We start from the raw sequence: 22,091 nt of genomic DNA, 5'->3' as shown, positions 1-22,091 counted from the left end.
GAATATTATTTTCCCCTCTTGAGTAATTTGGGGACGCCTAGGTTACTCTTGCGTCATGCCGGCTAGGTTAATATCGTGGGTGATACCACTGTAAATATTAATACGTGCGGTATATGACGTATGCTTGGGGCCGTCTATGATTATTTCAGTTAGGTTTGTATGGCAGGGTGATTCCTGGGGTACTTACGCCTGGTAGTCATGAGTTGGTGATGGTTTGTGCTTGTTTAATATTTGTGGGATTAATTTAATTATTAATTGGGCTTATATTTTCGAGGAACACTTCCTTCTCACCCAATTTATGAGGAACCACCTCTTGTTGAAGGAGAGGAAGAAGTGATTCAAAAGTGCCGTGGAAAAGAAGCTGCCACTGCTGCTGTAGCAAAGAAGAAAAGGATTCCATAAAAATGCAGCTAGAGGAGTTGAGGTGGAAGAAAGGCCCTGGAGCCTACCGGTGGAGGAGCGAAGGGGGAGCCGCAAGACGACTGAGGAAGGCACGAGAGCCTCAGAATGGCTGAGGCGGGTGGCTATAATTGGGTAGTCGTGCAAAAGCGAGCCATGATCAGAAGGTAGATGGTGCTCGTCGGCAACATAGCAGCTATAAAACGCGTTTTTTATAAAAAATACTCGACAGGACGTTTTTTTGGATAAAAAACGTCCTTTTGAAAAAAAACGTGAGGTTTTTTTTTTATTAAAAAATTTGCCAGGCTAACGTTTAACGTTATGCCTGGGCTTTTTTGGGATCCGCGTGCGCTCTGTTGCTTCCCGAACCTGCACGTCCAAGTTCCAACCTCACACGGTACAATACTCTCTCTCTCTCTCTCTCTCTCTCTCTCTCTCTCTCTCTCATCTCTGCTCGTTCGCCCCTGCTCGCCGCTTCCCCTCTTGAAAAAAAACGTGAGGTTTTTTTTAAATTAAAAAATTTGCCAGGCTAACGTTTAACGTTATGCGTGGGCTTTTTTGGGATCCGCGTGCGCTCTGTTGCTTCCCGAACCTGCACGCCCAAGTTCCAACCTCACACGGTACGGTACTCTCTCTCTCTCTCTCTCTCTCTCTCTCTCTCTCTCATCTCTGCTCGTTCGCCCCGGCTCGCCGCTCCCCCTCTCTCCCTTCGTTCGCTTCCTCGCTGTGCTGGTTGCCCCCCACTTCCTCGCTGTGTTGGTTGCCCCCCTTTCCCCATCCACCCTTGCTTTCCCCATCCACCCTTGCTCAGGCCCCCAAGGCAGCAACATAACTCTCTCTCTCTCTCTCTCTCTCTCGATTGAAGATTCGCTCTGTCTTGAGTCTTGACTCTTGTATGTGACATGTCTCGACCAAATGTAATTAAACTAGTGTTTTTTATTTTAGAAAAAACGGCGTTTTTTATTTTGGCCCTACGAAAAAGACATAGAATACGCGTATTATACTTTGCCGTATTATACGTCCCGTCCCGTACCTGGCTGCTATGGTCGGCAACGTGCAGACAGGGTTGAAGCAAATGATGTTAGCAATGGCGACCTTTGCTAACGACGTCAGGTTTGCTTGCTGCTGGTAAAGAGAAACATTGTAGGCGAGTGATGAGAAAAACATGGTAGGATGAAGGAGAAGTACTATAGTTGCATTTTTGTGTGTCGTAGAGGCTAAGGCAAGAGGGTCGCAAGGACCGCATGAGAGCCACAACAAGCGGTAGCAAGGGTGGTGAAGGCTAGCATCAACCAGACTTGCCAGGGTGGCACAACAATGGAGCTTGAGGCTAGGCGGTGAAGGGATCAGGATTTGGTTGAGACTTCAGAGCGTCAAGATGAAATCGCAGGTCATGCTCCAAGATGAAAACACAGAGCTGTTTGAGGTTTCGGAGCACACATGGGAGAGTTCTTGATGTAGAAACGCAGCACCATGGGTGCAAGGTAGCCGTGCATGAACAAGCTCTGATACCTTGTTGGATATCATAGGAGATCACACATGTAGCTATGGAGGATGAAATATCATCATCATTGAAGGCACAAGGGGTGTTAGGGTTAGGGTTTGGAGATGCTGCAAGCAGGCGTGGAGAGCAACAGAGAGAGAACACGATTTAGTGTATTCAGCTTGATAAAAAGTGAAGTACAATAGCCACATAATAGTGACCTAAAGAGATGTGTTCACATGTCCGGCCATAAAATGTGCCGGGTGGACCAAAACACCTATAAACTGAATATAAGTGAAACTAAGCTAAACTGGGGGAAAAAACCTCCACTAACTGAAGTAAAAAGTGCCCCAGTAATCTACTGATGATCACTAGCACTCCTTTGGGTGCATACACAGCATAAAACCCAACAAACCCCCCTGGAGTGATATGTGATCACTGTACATCATCCACCAAAAGGAAACAAATTCAAAGCACTACGGAATGCTTCAAATTTCGGACGTGGTAATGCCTTGGTGAAGATGTCTGCCACATTCTGATCTGTAGGACAGTAGATCAGACTGATATCTCCTGCCTGGAGTCTCTCCCGAACAAAATGATAGTGAATCTCAATGTGTTTCGTGCGAGCATGAAACACAGGATTCCTGGCCACAGCAATGGCACTCTGACTATCAGTATAGATAGGTGTAGGCTCCTCCACTGAAATATCCATATCAGTCATGAGACGACGTAGCCAAACACACTCAACAGTAGTAGTGTAGGCTGCTCTGTACTCTGCCTCACAAGACGAAGTGGCCACTGTGGTCTGTTTCTTGCTTAGCCAAGAAATGCATGAAGAGCCAAGAAAGAAACAATTTCCACTAGTGGAATGTCTGGTATCAAAATCACCAGCCCAATCTGAATCACTGTAAGTGTATAACTGCATGTCACCCCCCTCAGGATAAAGCAATCCAAGAGACAAGGTACCCTGCAAATAACGGAATACACGCTTCACAGCTTGCCAATGTGACAACCGCGGGCTGTGCATGAATCTGCTTAACTGAGAGACTGCATACTGAATATCTGGCCTTGTATTACACAAGTAAATGAGGCACCCAACAGCCTGAGCATATGTAGTGGCATCAAAGGAAATACTGTCATCTTGTAGTGACAGTTTCATCCCAGGCTCCATAGGAGTACTAATAGGTTTGCAATCCTGAAATTTAAACTTCTCCAGAAGTTTAGCAACATACCGTGATTGCAACAACCCAATGCCTCTGTTATCCTGCACAAACTGTATGCCCAAATAGTAATGTACAAGCCCCAAGTCAGACATGTCAAATGTCTGTTGCAGTATCTCCTTAAAAGCTACAATTTTGTCATCATTTGATCCCATGAGCAAGAGATCATCCACATAAAGACTGATGACCAGCAGATCTGTCTCTTCTTTCTTTACATACAGAGTGGCTTCTGATGGACTGTTCACAAATCCCTGAGTGAGTAGGAAAGCATCTATTTTTGCATACCAAGCTTGTGGAGCTTGTTTCAAACCATACAAGCCTTTTTCAGCCTGCATACTCTCCCCTCATGACCATGTTCTGCAAATCCCATGGGCTGAAATACATAAACTTCCTCCTCGAGGTCCCCATGTAGGAATGCAGTCTTTATGTCCAACTGGTGAACAACCCAACCACGATGTGCAGGCTTTATGTCCAACTGGTGAACAACCCAACCACGATGTGCAGGCAATGCAATGACACACCTAAGTGTCGACATACGGGATGTAGGAGCAAATGTCTCCTCATAATCAATGCCCTTCTTCTGTGCATAGCCCTTTGCAACTAGACGGGCTTTGTACCTGTCAATGGATCCATCTGCATGTCTTTTCAACTTATAGACCCATTTAGTACCAATTGCTTTCTTGCCTTTGGGCAGATCAACCAAATCCCATGTTTGATTCCTTTTAATAGAATCAAGCTCATCCTGCATGGCTTTGTTCCAATGCACATTATCTCGTGCATCCACAAATGAATCAGGCTCATCATCATCCTGTAAACTGGCTGCCATAACCAGATTCAAATCCATGATGTGTGCATGCTCATTGGTCCGTGTCTCCCTTCGAGTACAACCAGCAAGAGGACCCTCTAAATGGCTGTCCTGTAATGTCCTCAAATACCATCTAGGTATATGTCTGACCTGTGGTGCTTGCTGCCCCATATTTGGTTCAGCTTCTGGCTCATTTTGTTGCTGAATTTCTGCACCACCTACATCATTTGCTGGCTGTCCTGTACCCTCATGAGTTGGATCACCAACTGTGGAATGAAACTCCATAGGTAGTAGACCTTCAAACACATCATTTTCAGCCTGATTTGCCTCATAACCAGCCATGGATATTTCTGATTTTTCATCAAAAATCACATCCTGACTAGTGAATATCTTCCTGGATAGTGGGTCATATAACTGGTAGCCCTTGCTCTCACGGCTATACCCAACAAAGATGCATTTTGTGGCTTTATCATCCAGCTTCCTCCTCAACTCTTTGGGTATGTGTGCATATGCAAGACACCCAAAGATACGAAAATGTGATACAGAAGGCTTGCGGCCATGCCAAGCCTCAAAAGGAGTAATGGAAACCAATGCCTTTGTGGGACATCGATTCAAAATATGACAAGCACACATAACAGCTTCCACCCAAAAGATATGTGGTAGCCTCTTTGCCTTTAGCATACATCTGGCCATCTCCATGAGTGACCGATTCTTCCTTTCTGCAACCCCATTTTGCTGTGGAGTGTAAGGAGTAGTATACTGATGTTTTATACCTCTACTCCCAAGAAAGGAATTCAGCATATGTGACATATATTCCCCCCCTCGGTCAGAACGAAGAGTCTTGACCTTGCATCCTGACTTTGTCTCAGCAAGTGCTACAAAGGCCAAAAATGCATCATATACCTGTGATTTCTGTGTCAAAGGATAGACCCAGCATATACGAGAGAAGTCATCAATAAACGTTGCAAAATAGAAGCAACCACCTAATGACTTCGTCTGCATGGGACCACAAAGATCACTGTGTATAAGCTGCAACTTTGCAGTTGCTCTTAGAGCCTGATCACGTGGGAAGTAAAACCTGTGCATTTTTCCCAAAATACATCCTTCACAAATGTGATCTGGAGGCTTCTCCATGAGAGGTAGATTTGTAAACATGTTATGTCGCTGCATAAGCATAAGACTACCAAAATTTACATGCCCCATGCGAGCATGCCATAACTCCGCATCAACCATAGCAGCTGGAGTAAGAGTGAATGCATTATAAGCAGACTGATCCACTGGCTGAAATGCATCCAACTGATAAAGTCCATGACATAATGTACCAGTAAGCATCAAGGTCAAGGCATTAGCTTTGTCTCTGACCATGCATTTATCATCATCAAAGTGGACTTGCATACCACAATGTGCTAAAGAAGAAATGGACAACAAATTCTTCTTTATCCCTGGTACATATAAGGCATCTGTAAGGTGGAGAATGGAGCCATCAATGGCTGTGAGCTGAATCTCCCCAATGCCACGAACTGGATATGAAGCATTGTTGGCACACTGAACAGTTTTGCTAACAGGGGCAGGGCCAACATGACTAAACAAATCCCTGCGAGATGTGATATGCTTTGAGGCACCACTATCAAAATACCAAGTACATGCATGCTCTGTCATACTGAGTGCCTGTGAAGACCAAGAGGCATCATAGCTGCATGTATAAAAACAGTAATCCCTGTCCTCAACAAAAGAAGCAGTCTCTGGAGGAGCTTTAGAAGCATCATTAACAGACATCCCAGCTTCCTTTGCCTTCTCTTTGGCAATCCTCTTCCTACATTCAGTGATGTAGTGACCTGGCTTCTTACAGTAATGACATTTGCCCTTCTTCTTGGGCTGTCCATCACCTTTCTTGGTATCTTGTGAAGAACCACCATCACCTGAATTTTGATTTGAACTCTTTGGCTGAGTTTTTCCTTTCCCCTTTTGACCTGTAGTAAATGCTTGTTCAGCATTTGTGTTCATATTCATATTCTTCCTCATTTGCTCTTCTTGTAGCAAGAGAGCAACAAGTTCCTGATATTTGAGGGGTTCAACAGCATTCCTCATGCTGAGGTTCAAAGAGGTATGAAAAGCCAAGTAAGATCTTGGCAAAGAGTGCAAGATGGTGGACACAAGCTGTGTCTCAGGAATAATCTCATCCACATTGATGAGTTGCTCTCTCAAATCCTGTAGCTTGTTTAAGTGGCTAGACATATCATCTCCTTCATTCATTTTCTGATTTTCCAGCTCTCTTTTCAAAAATGAGATCCTAGTCTCATTACGAGCAGCATACATCTGCTCCAAAGTCACCCATGCATTCTGTGAAGAGCCAGCTGAACAAATATGAGGTATAATAGACCTCCGTACTGACAATGCAATGAGTGACAAAGCTTGTGCATCCCTGGCATCCCATGTCTTTTGAGCATTTGGAGCTGCCTCTGTGCAATATAAACAGGAGGGAATGTCACATGCCCTTGTCCTCAGAGGCATATGACAATTAATGAACATCATATTATGTAGCAAGAGGCTTTTACAATGGCAAAACGAGCTAGCAAATGGTGTAGAACATGTGCCTGTCAAATAGGTTAGATGGATGATCAAGTGAATAGAGGAGGTCCCTTTATATAGTGATGTTGGGAAGTTGGCCGACTGTCCCTAGGAGCTGGCCGACAGGAGAAAAATGGATAAATACCCAATAAATGGGCACACCCCCAATACACTAAGATGCACAATTTCTAACATCCCCTCTGCAGCTCAGTGTGTGCAAAAAAGTTTGAGGAAGATGCAACCATGGACACTTTAGTATTGCGCAGTACCGGATACAGCTCTGAAAGAGCACCTGCTAACCTGTTTCCTCGAAACAAAATGCCACCACGAACATCAGGGAACTTTGCTTGTCTCTGAATTCCTACACAAGTGTGCAGTAAACTCCAAGAATAAAATGATGAGCTGCTGGACACACCGCACCCATTATCCCCCAATAGTGGACTGCGAACACATCACGTCCCAAAAAAAAACCTCGAACAATGAACTTGGAACTCATCTAGTCCATGATGTCTGCATCACCAAGCAATAGACGTGGGACACATCTAGTCCATAGCTCCAAAATGAACTTGTCTCGCCAGATATTTTTAATGCTTGGAACTCCGACTCACGGATCCCATGCACCAGAAATGGAGCTACTAACAGCCCCCTCTCCTGCCCACAAGCCTCCTCTGGCTGGAAGCACATGGGGGAGAACTAACGGTATAACTATAGAAGCTGATCATCTAGGTCCTTCTTGTATTAGAGTCATCATCCTGTATATGATCATTGCCTGTCTTTGAAAACTTGGTCCTAGCTTGGGTGTACCTTTGGTCTTGCAAGCCTTGGCCAAATGAACCTACTTTCCAGAATAGTAGTGACACCATCCCGTCTGTTGCTCTGGAGCAAGTGCCTGATCGTGTCCACTAGGAGGGAACCTTAGCTGCTCTTGAGAAACAAGGATAGATGAGGGAACCCATATCCATAGCAATAGCACACCTCTACAAGCAAGCCTTTGTGCCACTGATGAACTGAACACTCCACAATCAGTCTCCAACACTTCTCCAACGGAACAAGGTACGAGGAACAAGTAGCCCCCTCTCAAAGCTGAGAGAGAAAGGGGCTGGACAGTAGCAAACAGTCACCCAAAACTTGCCGGAAAATACCCACAAAGGAGGTAGTTCCATCGAAGAAGAGGCAGGCTGAAGATGCCACAGGTCTGTGGCGCTCCACACGCGAAGAAGAGGACCACCAACAGCTGTCCAGAGATCTACTCCAAACGCCAACACCGCAAAAGCACAAAACCAACAGCCTCCTCTCAAGCGAAGGAAAGGCTGAATCACCACGAGCAAGAGAACCTCCACTGCTGCCCAGGGCTGAAAAGGCAGCCCACGCACCACCACCACCAACGGATGATGGAGAAAGCATAGGAGAGAGAGCTGTGGCCACCACAAAAACGCAGCCACCAAAGCTGAAGCACAGCACCCCAGAAGAAAGCAGCCAAAGGAAAAAACGCAGTAGTAGCTAAGTGGTGAGGAAAATGCAGCCCCCTGGAAACTTGCACAAAACGCAGCCCTTTGCTGCATATGTAGCAAAAACGGCAAGCCTTCTTCTGCTCCCAAAACGCTGAACTTCTTGTAGTAAGGAAACTCACCGCTACCGCCTTGAAGTGCCGGTCACCTACGTGACCGATACCATGATAAAGTTGCAAGCAAAGGAGAGAGAGAGACATCAGACAATGAACATCATATTATGTAGCAAGAGGCTTTTACAATAGCAAAACCAGCTAGCAAATGGTGTAGAACATGTGCTTGTCAAATAGGTTAGATGGATGATCAAGTGAATAGAGGAGGCCCCTAGATTCAGCAAGAAACCAGAATTTTTTTTCTCGCGCTCGTGTGGTTGGTTTTCAGACTCCGGTGGACTACCCTTTTCCGAGTGACTACCGTCCCTCGAAGGACGGTTGGTTTTTAGCCTCCGGAAGTCTCTTGCACACATAGTGGATGGTCAGATTGCGCTCCGGAAAGGAAGTGCGTTTTCCTGCTATGGCGAGCTTCGACGACGAGAGAGACCAAGAACCTTGGGACCAAAGTGCACCATGCAGTCCCGCTAGGGCATCAGGCATGAGCGTTATGGAGATGTTCTAACAGATGATGAGAGCAATCGCAGACCAGAGTACCAAGTTGAAAGAGCAGAAGGTGCAGATATTGGCTCTGGAAAAGAGCGCACCCGTTCTCCAGCGCCGCGTTTTCCATCTCCTCGTCCCTCTCCTTCCTTATCTCAGATTCTAGATCCTCTACACAAGGACCCTCTAGAAGGGTCACGGCCGCCACAGCCGAGTTCGATACTTGAGTTGCAGATGCGTGCATTGGAGATCCGACAACGCGAAGACGAAGCCATGAGACGCGTGGAACATGAGTGTTGCCTTGCGGCTTTGGATGCAAGATTGACACCAGCGACTTCCTCGAATCATTTTCCCGAGGAAATGAACTTCAGTAAGTATAATGGCAAACTCGACCCCACAACTCTTTATTCATGGTTGCATCAGTTTGAAGCTTACTTTGCTGCAGTTAGAAAGAATGATACGGATAGAGTGATCTTAGCTAGTTGGTACTTGGAAGGTGAGGCCATTCCTTGGTGGACCAAGTGGGCTCATGCCCACACCAGATTAGGTATGGCAGCTTATGTTTGGGACGAGTTTGTCCGTGACCTTAAGCATCGGTTTTTACCGCCCTATTACCTTGAGTGACTTGAAGACGAGTTCAGGGGAGCGCGTCTGAATGCGCAACCAGTCCTTTAGTTTGCCAATAGAATTTCGACCTTATGTCAATTAGGCTTATCTGATACGGACAAGAAAGGACAATTTTTGTATGGCCTTAACAGGCAAATCCAGTGGGAGCTGCGTATGTTTAGGCCAGCCACTGCACTCTCGCTTGCGCAGAGTTTTGAAATGAAACACAATGGTGGCAAGTCAAAGACTTCCCAGCCAGCTACTCCCAAGGCTACCGCCTCCGGGGGAAAAGGCCAGAACCAGACGGGGTCTCCCCCAGGACAGAGCACGGGAGCCTTTGGCTCCAAGAACTCGAACAATGCGTCTAAGCTTACTCCAGACCAAAAAGCGGAGGCAGGCAAGGCAGGTGGCAAGTTGAGTGTTGAAGAGATTGCTTAGTACAAGGAGGGTAGGTGTTTCTTTTGTCATACAAAAGGACACACTTCTCGAGAGTGTCCTAAGAAGACTACCGCTCCAAAGACTACCACCTCAGCCTCCTCAGCTTCCGTGGTGAGCACACAGACCCCAGTGGCCGTCCCTAGTTCTTCAAATCCCAATGCTTTAGTTGGAGCAATCATTAGCCGAGAGCTCTATGAAGATAAGTAGAAGGGCGTCCATGACCAGGAGTATGAGCGCAATGAATTGCTCAAGACCTTTGGCTACAGAGGTGGCCAGAGAGTCGTTTTGTTTAACAGTGGCAGCACGGAGGACGTGGTCACGGAACAGGCCGCTCAGCGTGCCCGTTTCGTCCTGACTTCGATGGACAAACAAGTTGAGGGTTTTAGCACATGCATAACAACGAGCGTTAAGTATGAAGCTCTAGGTGCTAAATTCGTTATTCAGGGCATAGAGTTTGTGCTTGATGTTATGGTTGCCCCTCTTGTAGGAGCAGACATAATATTGGGCATTTAGTGGTTTCAGAAGTTCCTTCCTAATGTCAAGTGGGACAAAGCACACTTTCCAGATTAATCGGAATATGTCAAACACCCCAGTGACCATTAAGTGTGAGCCATGAATTCCGAACTTTCCACTCATAAGCCACTTGCAGGCTAAACGAGCAATCAAGAAAGGCGCACATTGTGCGATGATATGCATCCAGACTGCCCAGACGGTGGCCAGTGCTTCCGAGAAGTATTTGGCTCTCCATGAAAAGTTCTAGAAGATTTTTCTTAAGGACAATCTCCCTCCCCAACTCCCCACGTTCAGACCAGAGGACCACAAAATCGATCTCCTCCCAGGCTCGGAACCCTCGAGCAAGTTTCCACATCGCCTTTCCAAGGCAATGGAATCGGAGTTGGACCGCCAACTCCAAGAATTGTTGCAATTTGGCTTCATCCGTCCTAGAGTGTCGCCATTTGCAGCACCGATCTTGTTTATCAAGAAAAAAGATGGGTCTTCTCGTTTGTGTGTCTAGTATCGTGCACTCAATAAGCTGACTATCAAGAGTAGATTCCCGATGCCTCGAATAGATTATATTCTTGAGACGTTGAATGGGGCTCGGGTGTTCTCAAAATTTGATTTAAAGAGTGGGTACAACCAGGTGAGGATTGTGGAGGGGGACATCCCCAAGACAGTCTTCCATACGGAATAGGCCCACTATGAATTTGTGGTCATGCTTTTTGGCTTGACGAACGCCCCAGCCACATTCAACCGCATGATGATGCGTGTGTTCTGGGAATTGATTGAAAAGTGTATGTTTATATTTCTGGACGACATACTAGTATTTTCAGCTACGGTTGATCAGCATGACATTGATGTGGAGAAAGTCTTGAAGTTGCTGGAAAGCAATGAGAAGAAGTTGGAATTTTATTTGTTCGAGATTCATTACCTTGGATATATAATTAGTGCAGAAGGCATTCGACTTGATCCGGCTAAGTTGGCTGCGATTGTTAATTGGGAAGTACCTCAGACTGCTTATGACATCAAATCCTTTGTGGGTATATACCAGGCATACTCTACCCACATAGACAAGTTTTCTGACCTCTCGGCAGATCTCACCGATCTGCTAAAGGGTGTCAAGACAAGAAGGCAACAGATTCAAATGACCCCATGGGCGTTGGAGGCATTCAAGAACCTCAAGGTGGCTTTATTAGAAGCGCCTTGTTTATCACTTGCCTCGTGGGACGAGCCATTTCAGGTGATCACCGATGCGAGTAACATCGCAATTGGAGGTGTATTACAACAGAATGGTCATCCAGTAGCTTATATGTCTCGTAAGTTACTGTCCATAGAGAAGAACGCTCAGTTTACGATCGTGAACTCCTTGCAGTAATACATGCCTTGAAACATTGGAAACATTTTCTTTATGGTCGTGACTTTGAGGTTCGCACTGACCATCAGGCATTACGCTGGATTCAGTGTCATGTGCATCCCGCACTTGGATGCCACGTCGACATATCTGTACAGAAGGTGCAGGACCTGGGATGGTAAACTTGTCCCATGTGAGCCCAGTCCGGGATGAGTCAGCTAGGGATCCATCCCAGTCGTCGGAGATCAGGTGTGCATTGTCCTGCACAGGAGTCCAAGGTCAGGTGTGTAGTGTCCTGCACATGAAGCAGTGCCAGTCCGTGCTGTGAGTCTCCCTTTGGAACGATGTCAGTGATTCTGTGTATCTGGTATGGTACTGGATGCCAGATCATAGTGTAGATAGTTAGGGTTTGCTTATAGGAAAGGGGCCAGCCTATAGGGCTACCCCAAGTCTTAGTGTGGGCATGGGGTTGGTGTGAAACCACCCCCATGAGGGCCAGGAAGGCCCTGGCTGAACCCACCAGCCATGGAGGGGCTGTAGGACAGCCGTAAGGGTAGGCTAGGGGAAGCCTACAGGCTATACAGCCAGTTATGGCTGTAAGGGCAAGTATGGGGCAGCCCATATAGGCTGCCCAGTCCCCAAAACAGTCTAAAACAGTGCCCAGCCCTATCCTAAATCAGGCGCCTGATGCTCAGCCAGCCAAGAAGAGATGCGCAGCATTTATAGTATTTTATTCAGCATTAATACTGAATATTCAGTCGTGGGCAAGAATAGAACTGGCCGCTTGGTTTTAGTACTGGCCGACTGCTGTTTATGAGAAGTATAAATAGGAGAGCCACAATCCCATTGTGTTATCTCATCATTCACCAAGTGCCCAAGCAAACCAGGGCTAGGACAGCCAAGAAGTTGCTAAAGCAAAGGGGTGGAGGACTGTAGGTCAAGGGCAGAGATTTCTCAGCCAAGAAAGGTCAAGATTTTTGTATTTTCTTTTCAGATTTACATCATTCTAATAAAGCAAATACACCATCCGTGGTGGGGGCCCTACAGAGGGTATTTGGGACCCAATACTGTGTCCTCTCCATCTCTTCCTTTCTCTCTCTCTATTTTCTGCACATCTTCATTCAGTTTTGTGTGTTAATTCCGTCGTGAAAAGAGTGCTGATTTCTAAGCATTGAAGTTACCAATCTTCTCCGAAGCTTCTGCATGTTACATTCAGACAATGCCAAGTGCACAGTGGAGTGACCGACAACACCGCTGGAGCCAAATATTCCAGCAATTTGGTGGTATGATTGAGTACCTTCCAAGAAAGGCCAATCCAATCACTAATGCTATGAGCAAGAAGGGACAAGTATTCAGCCACTAGACTTGACCTTGTTGGTACTGGACCAGACGACAGGAAGCACACGTATGCAAATGCCGAGGAATTTGGTACACAGTGGGAACATGCATTGGATGCCACAGGACCATGCCACTTTTTGATACGCGATGGTTGGCTTTTCTACAAAGGCCGACTATGTGTTATGAAGTCGTTCAGGGCAGCTCTTCTCCATGACGCCTATGACGCTATTACTGGTGGTCATAGAGAAATTGGAATGGCAATATTATTGGGCAAAGATGAGGCGAGATGTGTTTTCATATGTGCAACAGTCTGATATTTGTCAAAAGGTGAAAGCTCCTCACGGAAAGAAGATAGGGTTCTTACAGCCCTTGCTAATTCTTGAGAGACCTTTTGAAGATATTTCGATGGACTTTGTCACGAATCTGCCTCCCAGTCCGAGTAAGCGTAATACGCAGTGCTTGACTATAGTTGTTGATAGATTTAGCAAATTTGTTATGCTTATTCCTTGAAGGGCCAATGTGACCGCTAAGGATGTTGCCCAGTTGTTCATTCAGCATTGGTACCTGATTGGCGGGATTCCTAGGACCATAGTGTCAGACCGAGATGCCAAGTTTACCAGTCATTTTTGGAGAGCATTGTTTGATAACTTTGGTACTAAATTGAATTTTTCCAGTGCATTCCACCCACAGATGAACGACCAGACAAAGATATACAACCAATTGGCCTTTGATGTGCTAAAGTGTTATGTCCACGATCAGCAAGGTAAGTGGGAATCTTATTTGCCTTTAGTTCAAGCTGTTTTGAATGATTCTTTTTCTTCAGCTATTGGTAGGACTCCATATGAGGCAGCATTTGGAAGACCTTTCCAGTCATTGTTGACCAGAACCTCGTCTTCAGTACCTTAAGCAAACAGAGTGACGGAGTCTTACCAGGAGATTTAAGAGTCAGTAAAAGACAGGTTGGCTAAAGCGCAAGAGGCCTACACTCGACAGGCCAATAAAGACCAAAGGGATATGAAGATTTTGGAAGGGGATTGGGTGTATCTTCGGATTATGAAGCAAAGGTTGAAGCAGGTGGACAAGCAATGTCCAAAGTTGTCATTCAGGAGCTTTGGACCTTTTCCCATCCCAAAAAAGATTAACGAGGTTTCAATGCAGTTGAAGCTACCTCCGAGTTGGACGATGCACGATGTGTTCCATGTCAGTTGGTTAAAACCATATGTAGGTCCGATCTCTTCAGAAGTTAAAGATGAGGCAGAACTAGATATCATTGATGAAGCTGAAGTTATGGTTCCAGAACAGATCCTTTTGCACCGCTTTAAGCATGGCTCACGCTGAAGACAAAGACAGTTCCTCACAAAGCTTCAGGACCGAGGGACCCACGAAGCGATATGTCTTGACAAAGAGTTTTCGACGATTATCCGGTGTTATTGACGGATTATTTGGAGGCTATGCAGCTTCCGTCAAGTTAAGCAGCAGAAGCGGATGTCACGTGCATCCCGCACTTGGATGCCACGTAGACATATGTGTACTGAAGGTGCAGGACGTGGGGTGGAAAACTGGTCCCATGTGAGCCCAGTCCGGGACAAGTCAGCCAGGGTTCCACTTCATCCAAGGTCAGGTGTGCATTGTCCTGCACATGCGTCCAAGGTCAAGTGTGCATTGTCCTGCACATGAAACAGTGCCAGTACGTCTCCCTTTGGAACGATGTCAATGGTTCTGTGTATCTGGTATGATATTGGATGCCAGACCACTGTGTAGACAGTTACGGTTTGCATATAGGAAAGGGGCCAGCCCATAGCGCTACCCCAAGGACAGATGTGGGCATGGGGGAGCTGTAGAACCACCCCCATAGGGGCCGGGAAGGCCTTGGCTGTGCCCACCAGCCATGGGATGGCCATGGAAGGGCTGTAGGACAGCCCTAGGGCTCTTGGACAGGCAGCCGACAGGGTAACTAACCCCTAGAGGGCTGTAGGCTAGGTGTGGGGCAGCCCACACAGGCTGTCCAGCAGAGCCAGAAGCTTATGCGCATGGTGGCCAGCACTTTTTAAGTGATGCACGGCATTTTTAGCATTTAATGCTGAATTTACAGGTTGTGAGGCTTTTATAAACAGCCGACTGGTTTTAATCCAGCCAACCAGCATCAGTAAGGGGTATAAATACCCATTGCATAATTCAGTTCCATTCATCTCATATTTCACCAAGTGCTGAAGCTGATCAAAGGGCCAGGACAACCAAGGATAAGCTAATGCAGAAGGGGTGAAGGTCAAGGGCAGAGGATTCTCCTAAGCCAAGAAGGTTCAGGTTCAGTCTTTTATTTCAGTTTTGCATCATTCTAATAAAAGCAAATACACCATTCGTGGTGGGGGCCCTAGAGAGGGTATTTGGGACCCAATAATGTGTCCTCTTCTCCCTCTCTCTCTCTCTCTCTCTCTCTCTCTTTTTCTGCACATCTACATTCAGTTTTGTGCGTTAATTTTGTCGCGACAAGTGTGCTGTTTTTTTGAGCATTGAAGTTACCAATCTCCCCTGAAGCTTCCGCATGTTAGAATTAGGGTAAGAGTAAACAGAGTGTTGGCCATATATAAGCCCTACTTGAAAAAGGGAACGGAGGCCCATATTGATTGTGGGGACCATGGATGCACACAAGTATGTTAGGCACATGCATACAAGTCCTTGAGGAATTTTCATGTGAGAATTACAGGCTGGGAACAGAAGCAACAACGAATGGACAACAAAGAAGGGGAAGGCTTGAGCATGGACAAGAGTGGAGGTTTATGGCATGTTTTGTAGTGTAAAGGCGGATCCAAACCAACCCCAGCGAGAGGTCCCAGGCCCAGCCTAAAGCTGGGCATGTGAGAAGGTTCATTGAGGGGCAAAAAGGTGGAATGTCCTGGTTTGTGGGTCCCTGTAGTAGGCTGGCAAGATGACCTGCCTGATGGGGGAAAATTCCCTCTCTCCCCCATAAGAGAGGCATATTGCATATTCATTTCTCCAGCTGAAATCAGCGGGAGAGCAATGTCTAGGATCAGCCCCAGAACTCTGCAACTTAGTAGCAGATCTTCGGGGTGTTTATATTTGCAAAGGTACTTGGAGCTTGGAGGTAAAGATTTTGCTCTGGTCTCTGCCGCATTTGCGTAGGGAGCATATGAACTTAGCTAGTATACAGTTTTTTATCCATTGCTTTGTATTTTTCATCCTCATTATGTGTGCTACCACAAATTCAATGGTCCATCTAATTAAATAAGACGAGTTTGGAAAGGAAGCTTCGTTTATTGATAGAATATTTGATTGGGGTTTTAATAATAAGTCAAAGATTTGGAAAACATTTCATCTGCATTCTCCTCTTGGATTGAATATTGGCCAAGGACGATAGCTCCTGAATGCCATAGCCATCATTCTGAAAACCAAGCAGCTTCTGCAGCCTCCCACCAGGCAGCCCCTCAGTGCTTGGCATGGTGGGAATCGCTTTGGAGTGGTGGGTGAGACATGCAAAGAGACCCATTTTATCACATTAGTCAACATTATAATTGCATTATCATATTGTAAACATCATAGTTACTAACATGCAGCCCCTCAGTGCTTGGCATGGTGGGAATCGCTTTGGAGTGGTGGGTGACACATGCAAAGAGACGTTTTTTGACTACAAGAATTTCTCTTGAACCCAAAGGGGATTCGGATATATGTGAAAATGTTCCTAAGCAGCATTCAAAATGACTATGTAAGTCTTTGGAAAGGACTAATGACCATGAATAGGGAAAGTACGGAGGCTTGAAGGTAAGATTTTCAAACTCCAACCTTCAGGGGGGAAGTATGCTACATTCTTCAGGTAGTTTGCTTGGATTAATTGGAGTTGTGCAGTCAATTGTTGGGAACTTGATAAATAATTCCATAAATTTAGGTTTACTTACAGGGATAATATTCTTATGTATGTGCACGCACGAACACTCTCAGACACATTTATGTGTTAGTGATTTTACTCAAAACCACATCCACGTGTCTGGGCCTTGTGGATGATGCATCGGACATCCCCTGACTTCATGCCAGGCCCCACGTGATGAAATGGGCATTGTGTGAAGTTTGAACAGATGTAATACCTTGTTGTGCTGCTGTGTGACCAATCCCTATCCTGAACCTCTAGCAAATATAGCATGTTATTGTCTAGTATGGAGCTTTGTGTTGTTTTTCTCTTGCCATTTAACTCAATACTTCATTTCCAAGGTGTTTAGTAAAGTTGAAAGGCAGGTGGTTTTGTCAGGTTTTCATCTTGTTTTGATGTTTCATTGACGCTTTTCATTTTTTTTCATGCCAATGCATTTTCTTTTGAGCAGGGAACAAGGGATTACAATGTAGGAGAGCGACCAGATGACCGTGTTGTAGAGGTTGCCGAGGACTTTGGCTTGGATATAAAAAACCATATTGCAAGACTTTTTGATTGTGCCAATGATGTTGTGGAGTATGATTTACTTGTGGTCATGGATAAGGTATGTAGTCGAATACCTCATCATTCTTTAATCTTGTATTTCAGTATTCTTTCTACCATTTTTGAGGGTCTTTAACCCCAACGATATATTCTTGGTCTCCTTTGCATTGTTATGGACTCCTTTCTTGGAATCCCTTGGACTCTTAAACGTTGGGAATCAAGGCCTTACCTGCGTATGAACCCACTCTTATGAGTGTGGTAGTGTATTTGTGTGTGAATCACCTCTTAGAGGGGTATGAATAATATCTAGATATTTGTGTGTGCAATGACATAGGCAATAATGTTAGGAGGCGAACCTTTGTAACCTATAAAGGTACTTGTACTTCATTGAATTAATCAAACAACAGTCACTTCATTCAATCGTGTACTTTATTCTCTCGCTAAGAGCATTGTTCTGGTGCTTGACTTAAAGCCACCTTAGATTCATTTACATCATTTGGTATTAGAAGGGGAATGTTAAGCTGGAGGCACAGTTGCGACCTCTCCTCGACTGTGTGTGGTGCTGCCAACAGCCACCTGTACGCCGGAATGTTAAGCTGGAGGCACAGTTGCGGCCTCTCCTCGACTGTGTGTGGTGACTGCACCTAGCTCGTCGACCTACAGGTGCCGAAGAGCACTGCTCTGCGTTGCCCAACTTCAACAAACTGCCGAGAAGCTGCCCTAATCAGTACCGCCTCTGTTTCGTCTTTCTGCCAGTAGACTGTCCACATGCTCTGTTGCAGGTGCTACCCGGCCATTGCAACCCACCTACTGTGCCTGTTGCACATACATCTCACCTGCCAGCCCGTCTATTGCTCTCTGTAGACACTCCTCCCTCGACACTAGGTGAGGTTAAAGAAAGATGTAGAACTGTATGTCTTCCGGAGATCCAAGGTACACGGGTGAAGATGGGAGCCGACCTGATGCGCGATGAAGTAAGGGGGGGAGAGGCTAATGGAGCAAGTGCACGGTGCTGCGACTAGTCTGGGGTACAACCAGAATAAAAAAAATTAGGGATGCTGCAAAAAAATTTGTGTTAAACTGCAAAAATTAGGGGTGTTGCAAAAAGTTTGCATTAAACTGCAGGGAGGGAGGGCTGGAAAAAAGAAAATGCTGGCTGATATTTCGTGTAGAGTGTAGAAGCAAGAGCTTGAGAACCTCAGCGCTCTGAAACCATGAGAGAATGGTTGAAGGCAGCAAGCAGAGGAGAGACTAGGAGGATCCAACACTTCAACAAAATAATGAATGAATTAAATGGCAAAAAGCATGCTCTTATTTACAACACAAATAGCCAAGTCAGCGAGTAGAAACCCACGATTGGGAAAAGTGCCTAAAAATGTGGGAAAAAATATCCATGACTAAGTAAAATACATTAGATAAATATGCTGCATAAATGGTTCAATAAATGGGATAAATGCTGGAGATGAACTGAGTCCAACAACTCTGTCGTCCACTCCGCAATCAACACTAACCAGAAACTCACCTTCAAGGCAACATGCCACACCTCTCCAACTGCTGTACCTTGCTTCCTTATTATCTTGATGTGGACGGGTTTACCCCTGGTCTACGTACACACCTCTCATAAAGCTCAGCAATTTGAGTTTTAGGTTCAGCGGACCACATTCTAGTGGGATTTCATTGTCTCCCCTCTTTTAGGGTGTGACATGATCCTCATGATCTAGTGGTTTTGACAATATGCACCTATTCTCGATGCGGCGGATGGTTGGTCTTTTGTCTCAATACAGCAACATCATGCTGGGGGACGACCTCCCACCCAATCTCCTGCCCAGTAGACCTGAGAACCATCGCATAGAGTTGGGTCTTGGTTCAGAACCTCAAAGCAAGTTCCCCTACCGCCTTTCTAAGGCATTGGAGAGCGAGTTGGAGCAGTAGTTAGTCTAGCTACTCCAGTCCGGATTTATCTGACCGTCCTCCTTACCTTTTGCTGCTCCCATTCTGTTTGTCCAAAAAAGGATAAGTCCGCACGCTTATGTGTAGATTACAGGGCATTCAATAAGCTAACAATGAAGATTAGATTTCCCATGTCCATAATAGAGTACATCCTAGAATGACTCAATGGTGCAAAAATTTTCACTAAGATAGATCTTAAGAGTGGCTACCAGCAAGTTCGGATCTTCGAGACCGACATTCCAAAAACCGCCTTTAGGACGGAGCGTGGCTACTACGAATTTGTGGTGATGCCCTTTGGCCTCACCAATGATCTAGTGACGTTCAACAAAATGATGTCTCGGGTTTTTCGGGATCTCATTGGCAAATGCGTCTTCATTTTCTTAGATGACATTCTCGTCTTCTCAAGGACTGCAGAGGAGCATGAGATGTGGCACAGGTTTTGCAACTCTTGCAAGACAATGAATTGTTTATTAATGCCAAGAAGAGTGAGTTTAGAGTACAAGAAATCCATGACCTGGGTTACATCATCAGTTCATCATGTATTAGCTTCGACCTTGAAAAGGTACAGGCCATTCTCAATTGGGATGTTCCCACTACAGCCCAGGAAATCCGCTCATTTGTGGGTCTTTGTCAGGCCTACAGCACACATGGACAAGTTTTCTGACCTTGCAGCACCTCTCAGTGACTTGCTAAAGGGCGTGAAGACTCGTTGTCAAAAAGTGTCCGTTATGGGCAAGGCTTTAGAGGCATTCCAGGCAATGAAGAAAGTTGCGTCTGAGTCACCAGTTCTGAAGTTGGCATCATGGGACGATCCCTTCGAGGTAATTACTGATGCCAGTAACCTTGCCATTGGAGCTGTTTTCTAGCAAGATGATAGGCCAGTGGCTTATTATAGGTGCAAATTGAATGACGCCGAAAAGAATTATCCAGTGTATGACAAAGAGCCCTTGGGGTGATGACCGCTCTTAAGCATTGGAAGCACTTCCTTTATGGGAGGGACTTTACAGTTAAGACAGATCACCAGGCACTTAAATGGTTGCAAACCATGCCCAGTGCCCAATGGAGTGACAGGCAATCCAGATGGAGTCAATTGTTCCAACAATTTGGGGGAATGATTGAATACGTCTCGGGCAAAAATAATCCCGTTGTCGCGATGCTCTTAGTCGAAAGGGCACTATTCAGACATTGCAAGAGTCCACTGTGCTAGAAATTCAAGGCAAAGACTTGGACAGTATGAAGGCACAATATCCGGATTCGGAAGAGTTCGGGACTCAATATCAGTTGGCCCTCAATTAAGAACAAGGCCACTACTATACAGGATGGTTCGTTGTTTTTCAAGAACCGTCTTTGTGTACTCAAAGACAAGCGCAAGTCCCTTCTCTACGATGTCCATTATTCTCTTGTTGGAGGTCATAGGGGTATCAACAGTACCTTGGAGAAGTTAGAGAGGTCATTCTGTTGGCCTAAGATGCGATGGGATGTGTACCAACATGTCCAATCATGCCAGATATGTCAAAAAGTGAAAGTTTCTCATACCAAACAGGTAGGGTTACTTCAGCCTTTGTCTATTCCTGAGGAACCCTTTCACGACATCAGAATGGACTTCGTAGGCCCTCTTCCCACCTCAGCTGGATCTTGAAACACACGGTGTATGACAATTGTTGACAGATTTAGTAAGTTTTGTATGCTCATTCCATGCAAGTAGACAGCCACAGCTGAGGACATAGCTTGCTTGTTCATTCGGTTTTGGTACCCCATTGGTGGTTTGCAACGGACTATCACATTAGATAGAGATCCAAAGTTTACATTTCATTTTTGGAGAGCATTGTTTGACAATTTTGGGACTAAATTGGAGTTGTCTAGCGCATTCCATCCTCAAACAGATGGCCAAACAGAAATAAACAATCAATTGGCCTTCGACGTTCTCAAATCATACTGCCATGACCAATAGTTGAAATGGGAACAATATCTTCCTTTGGTTCACGCAATCCTAAACGATACTCACTCATTGAGTATTGTCCGGACGTCGTATGAGGCAGCATTTGGTCGCTGGTTCTCATCTCTTTTGACAAGACAAGTGTCACCATCTCTTGAGGCCAATAAAACCACTAAGACATTCTCGAAAATCATGGAGTCAGTTAAGGAGCACCTTGCCAAAGCTCAGGAAGCATATACCCGGCAAGCCAACAAATCCAAGTGAGATGTCAACTTTAAGGAAGGAGATTGGGTATATCTCCGCATCATGAAACAACGGCTAAAGCAAGTGGGCAAGCGTTGTCCTTGATGGTTAGTGTCCAGAGTGTAGCCACACAATAGTGAGGAGAAGAGGAAGAGATGATAATTAACAAGATGATCAACTCAACACTAAAGGGATTGTGAGAGTACAAGATGTAGTGGAAAGCATAAATTCATTATACAAGTAGGTCCTTTTTATAGGAGAGACCTCATTACATATTCTAAGCATATGCTTGATTTGATGCCACCACATATGCTGAATAAGATTCCATTAAATATTCTAAGTATGATGCCACCACATGTGCCAAATATGATGCCACCACATATGCCTTTTAAGAGGTTGCTCCTACCCAAGAGACGAATACATACTAGTGGTTGTTCACACACATTGGAACCGCTTTATGTAAGGCTTACATTTAGTGCTAGTTTACTCAACCACCTAGCACTTGTTTATTCCCACATTAATCACTATTAATATTTACTATTCGCCCCTCCATAATGATAATGTGGCTAGAAAGCCCTATCATCTTGGACTAGGTTTACTTTATCTTTTGGTTGCTGCTTCTTGTCGTCGGAGGTAGAAGAAGTGGAATTTGCAGAGTCTTCATCAGCCTTCAGCTTTGCAAGCCTCTTCGGACACTCTTCGATGTAGTGTCCTGGCTTGTGGCAGTAGTGA

At 45.4% G+C, this 22,091-nt stretch overlaps 1 protein-coding gene across 3 annotated transcripts in view; it reads left to right on the top strand.

The window, feature by feature from the left end:
- LOC147639800 (uncharacterized) overlaps positions 1-22,091 on the top strand; it is a 48,036-nt gene that overhangs the window by 6,023 nt on the left and 19,922 nt on the right. For all 3 annotated transcript variants that reach the window (XR_015262003.1, XM_086774186.1, XM_086774172.1), the window contains exon 3: positions 17,139-17,291. Coding sequence is in view for 2 of the 3 variants with exons in the window: in XM_086774186.1 (XP_086630312.1) it covers positions 17,139-17,291 (153 nt within the window). In the remaining variant the exon portion in view is untranslated. The remainder of the gene's footprint in view (positions 1-17,138; positions 17,292-22,091) is intronic.

Source organism: Cibotium barometz, chromosome 3, assembly GCF_041138505.1.
Source record: "Cibotium barometz isolate CiBa-2024 chromosome 3, ASM4113850v1, whole genome shotgun sequence".
NCBI lineage: Eukaryota > Viridiplantae > Streptophyta > Polypodiopsida > Cyatheales > Cibotiaceae > Cibotium > Cibotium barometz.
Note: the sequence above shows the minus strand (reverse complement) of the source record. Positions and strands in the feature narration are given on the sequence as shown.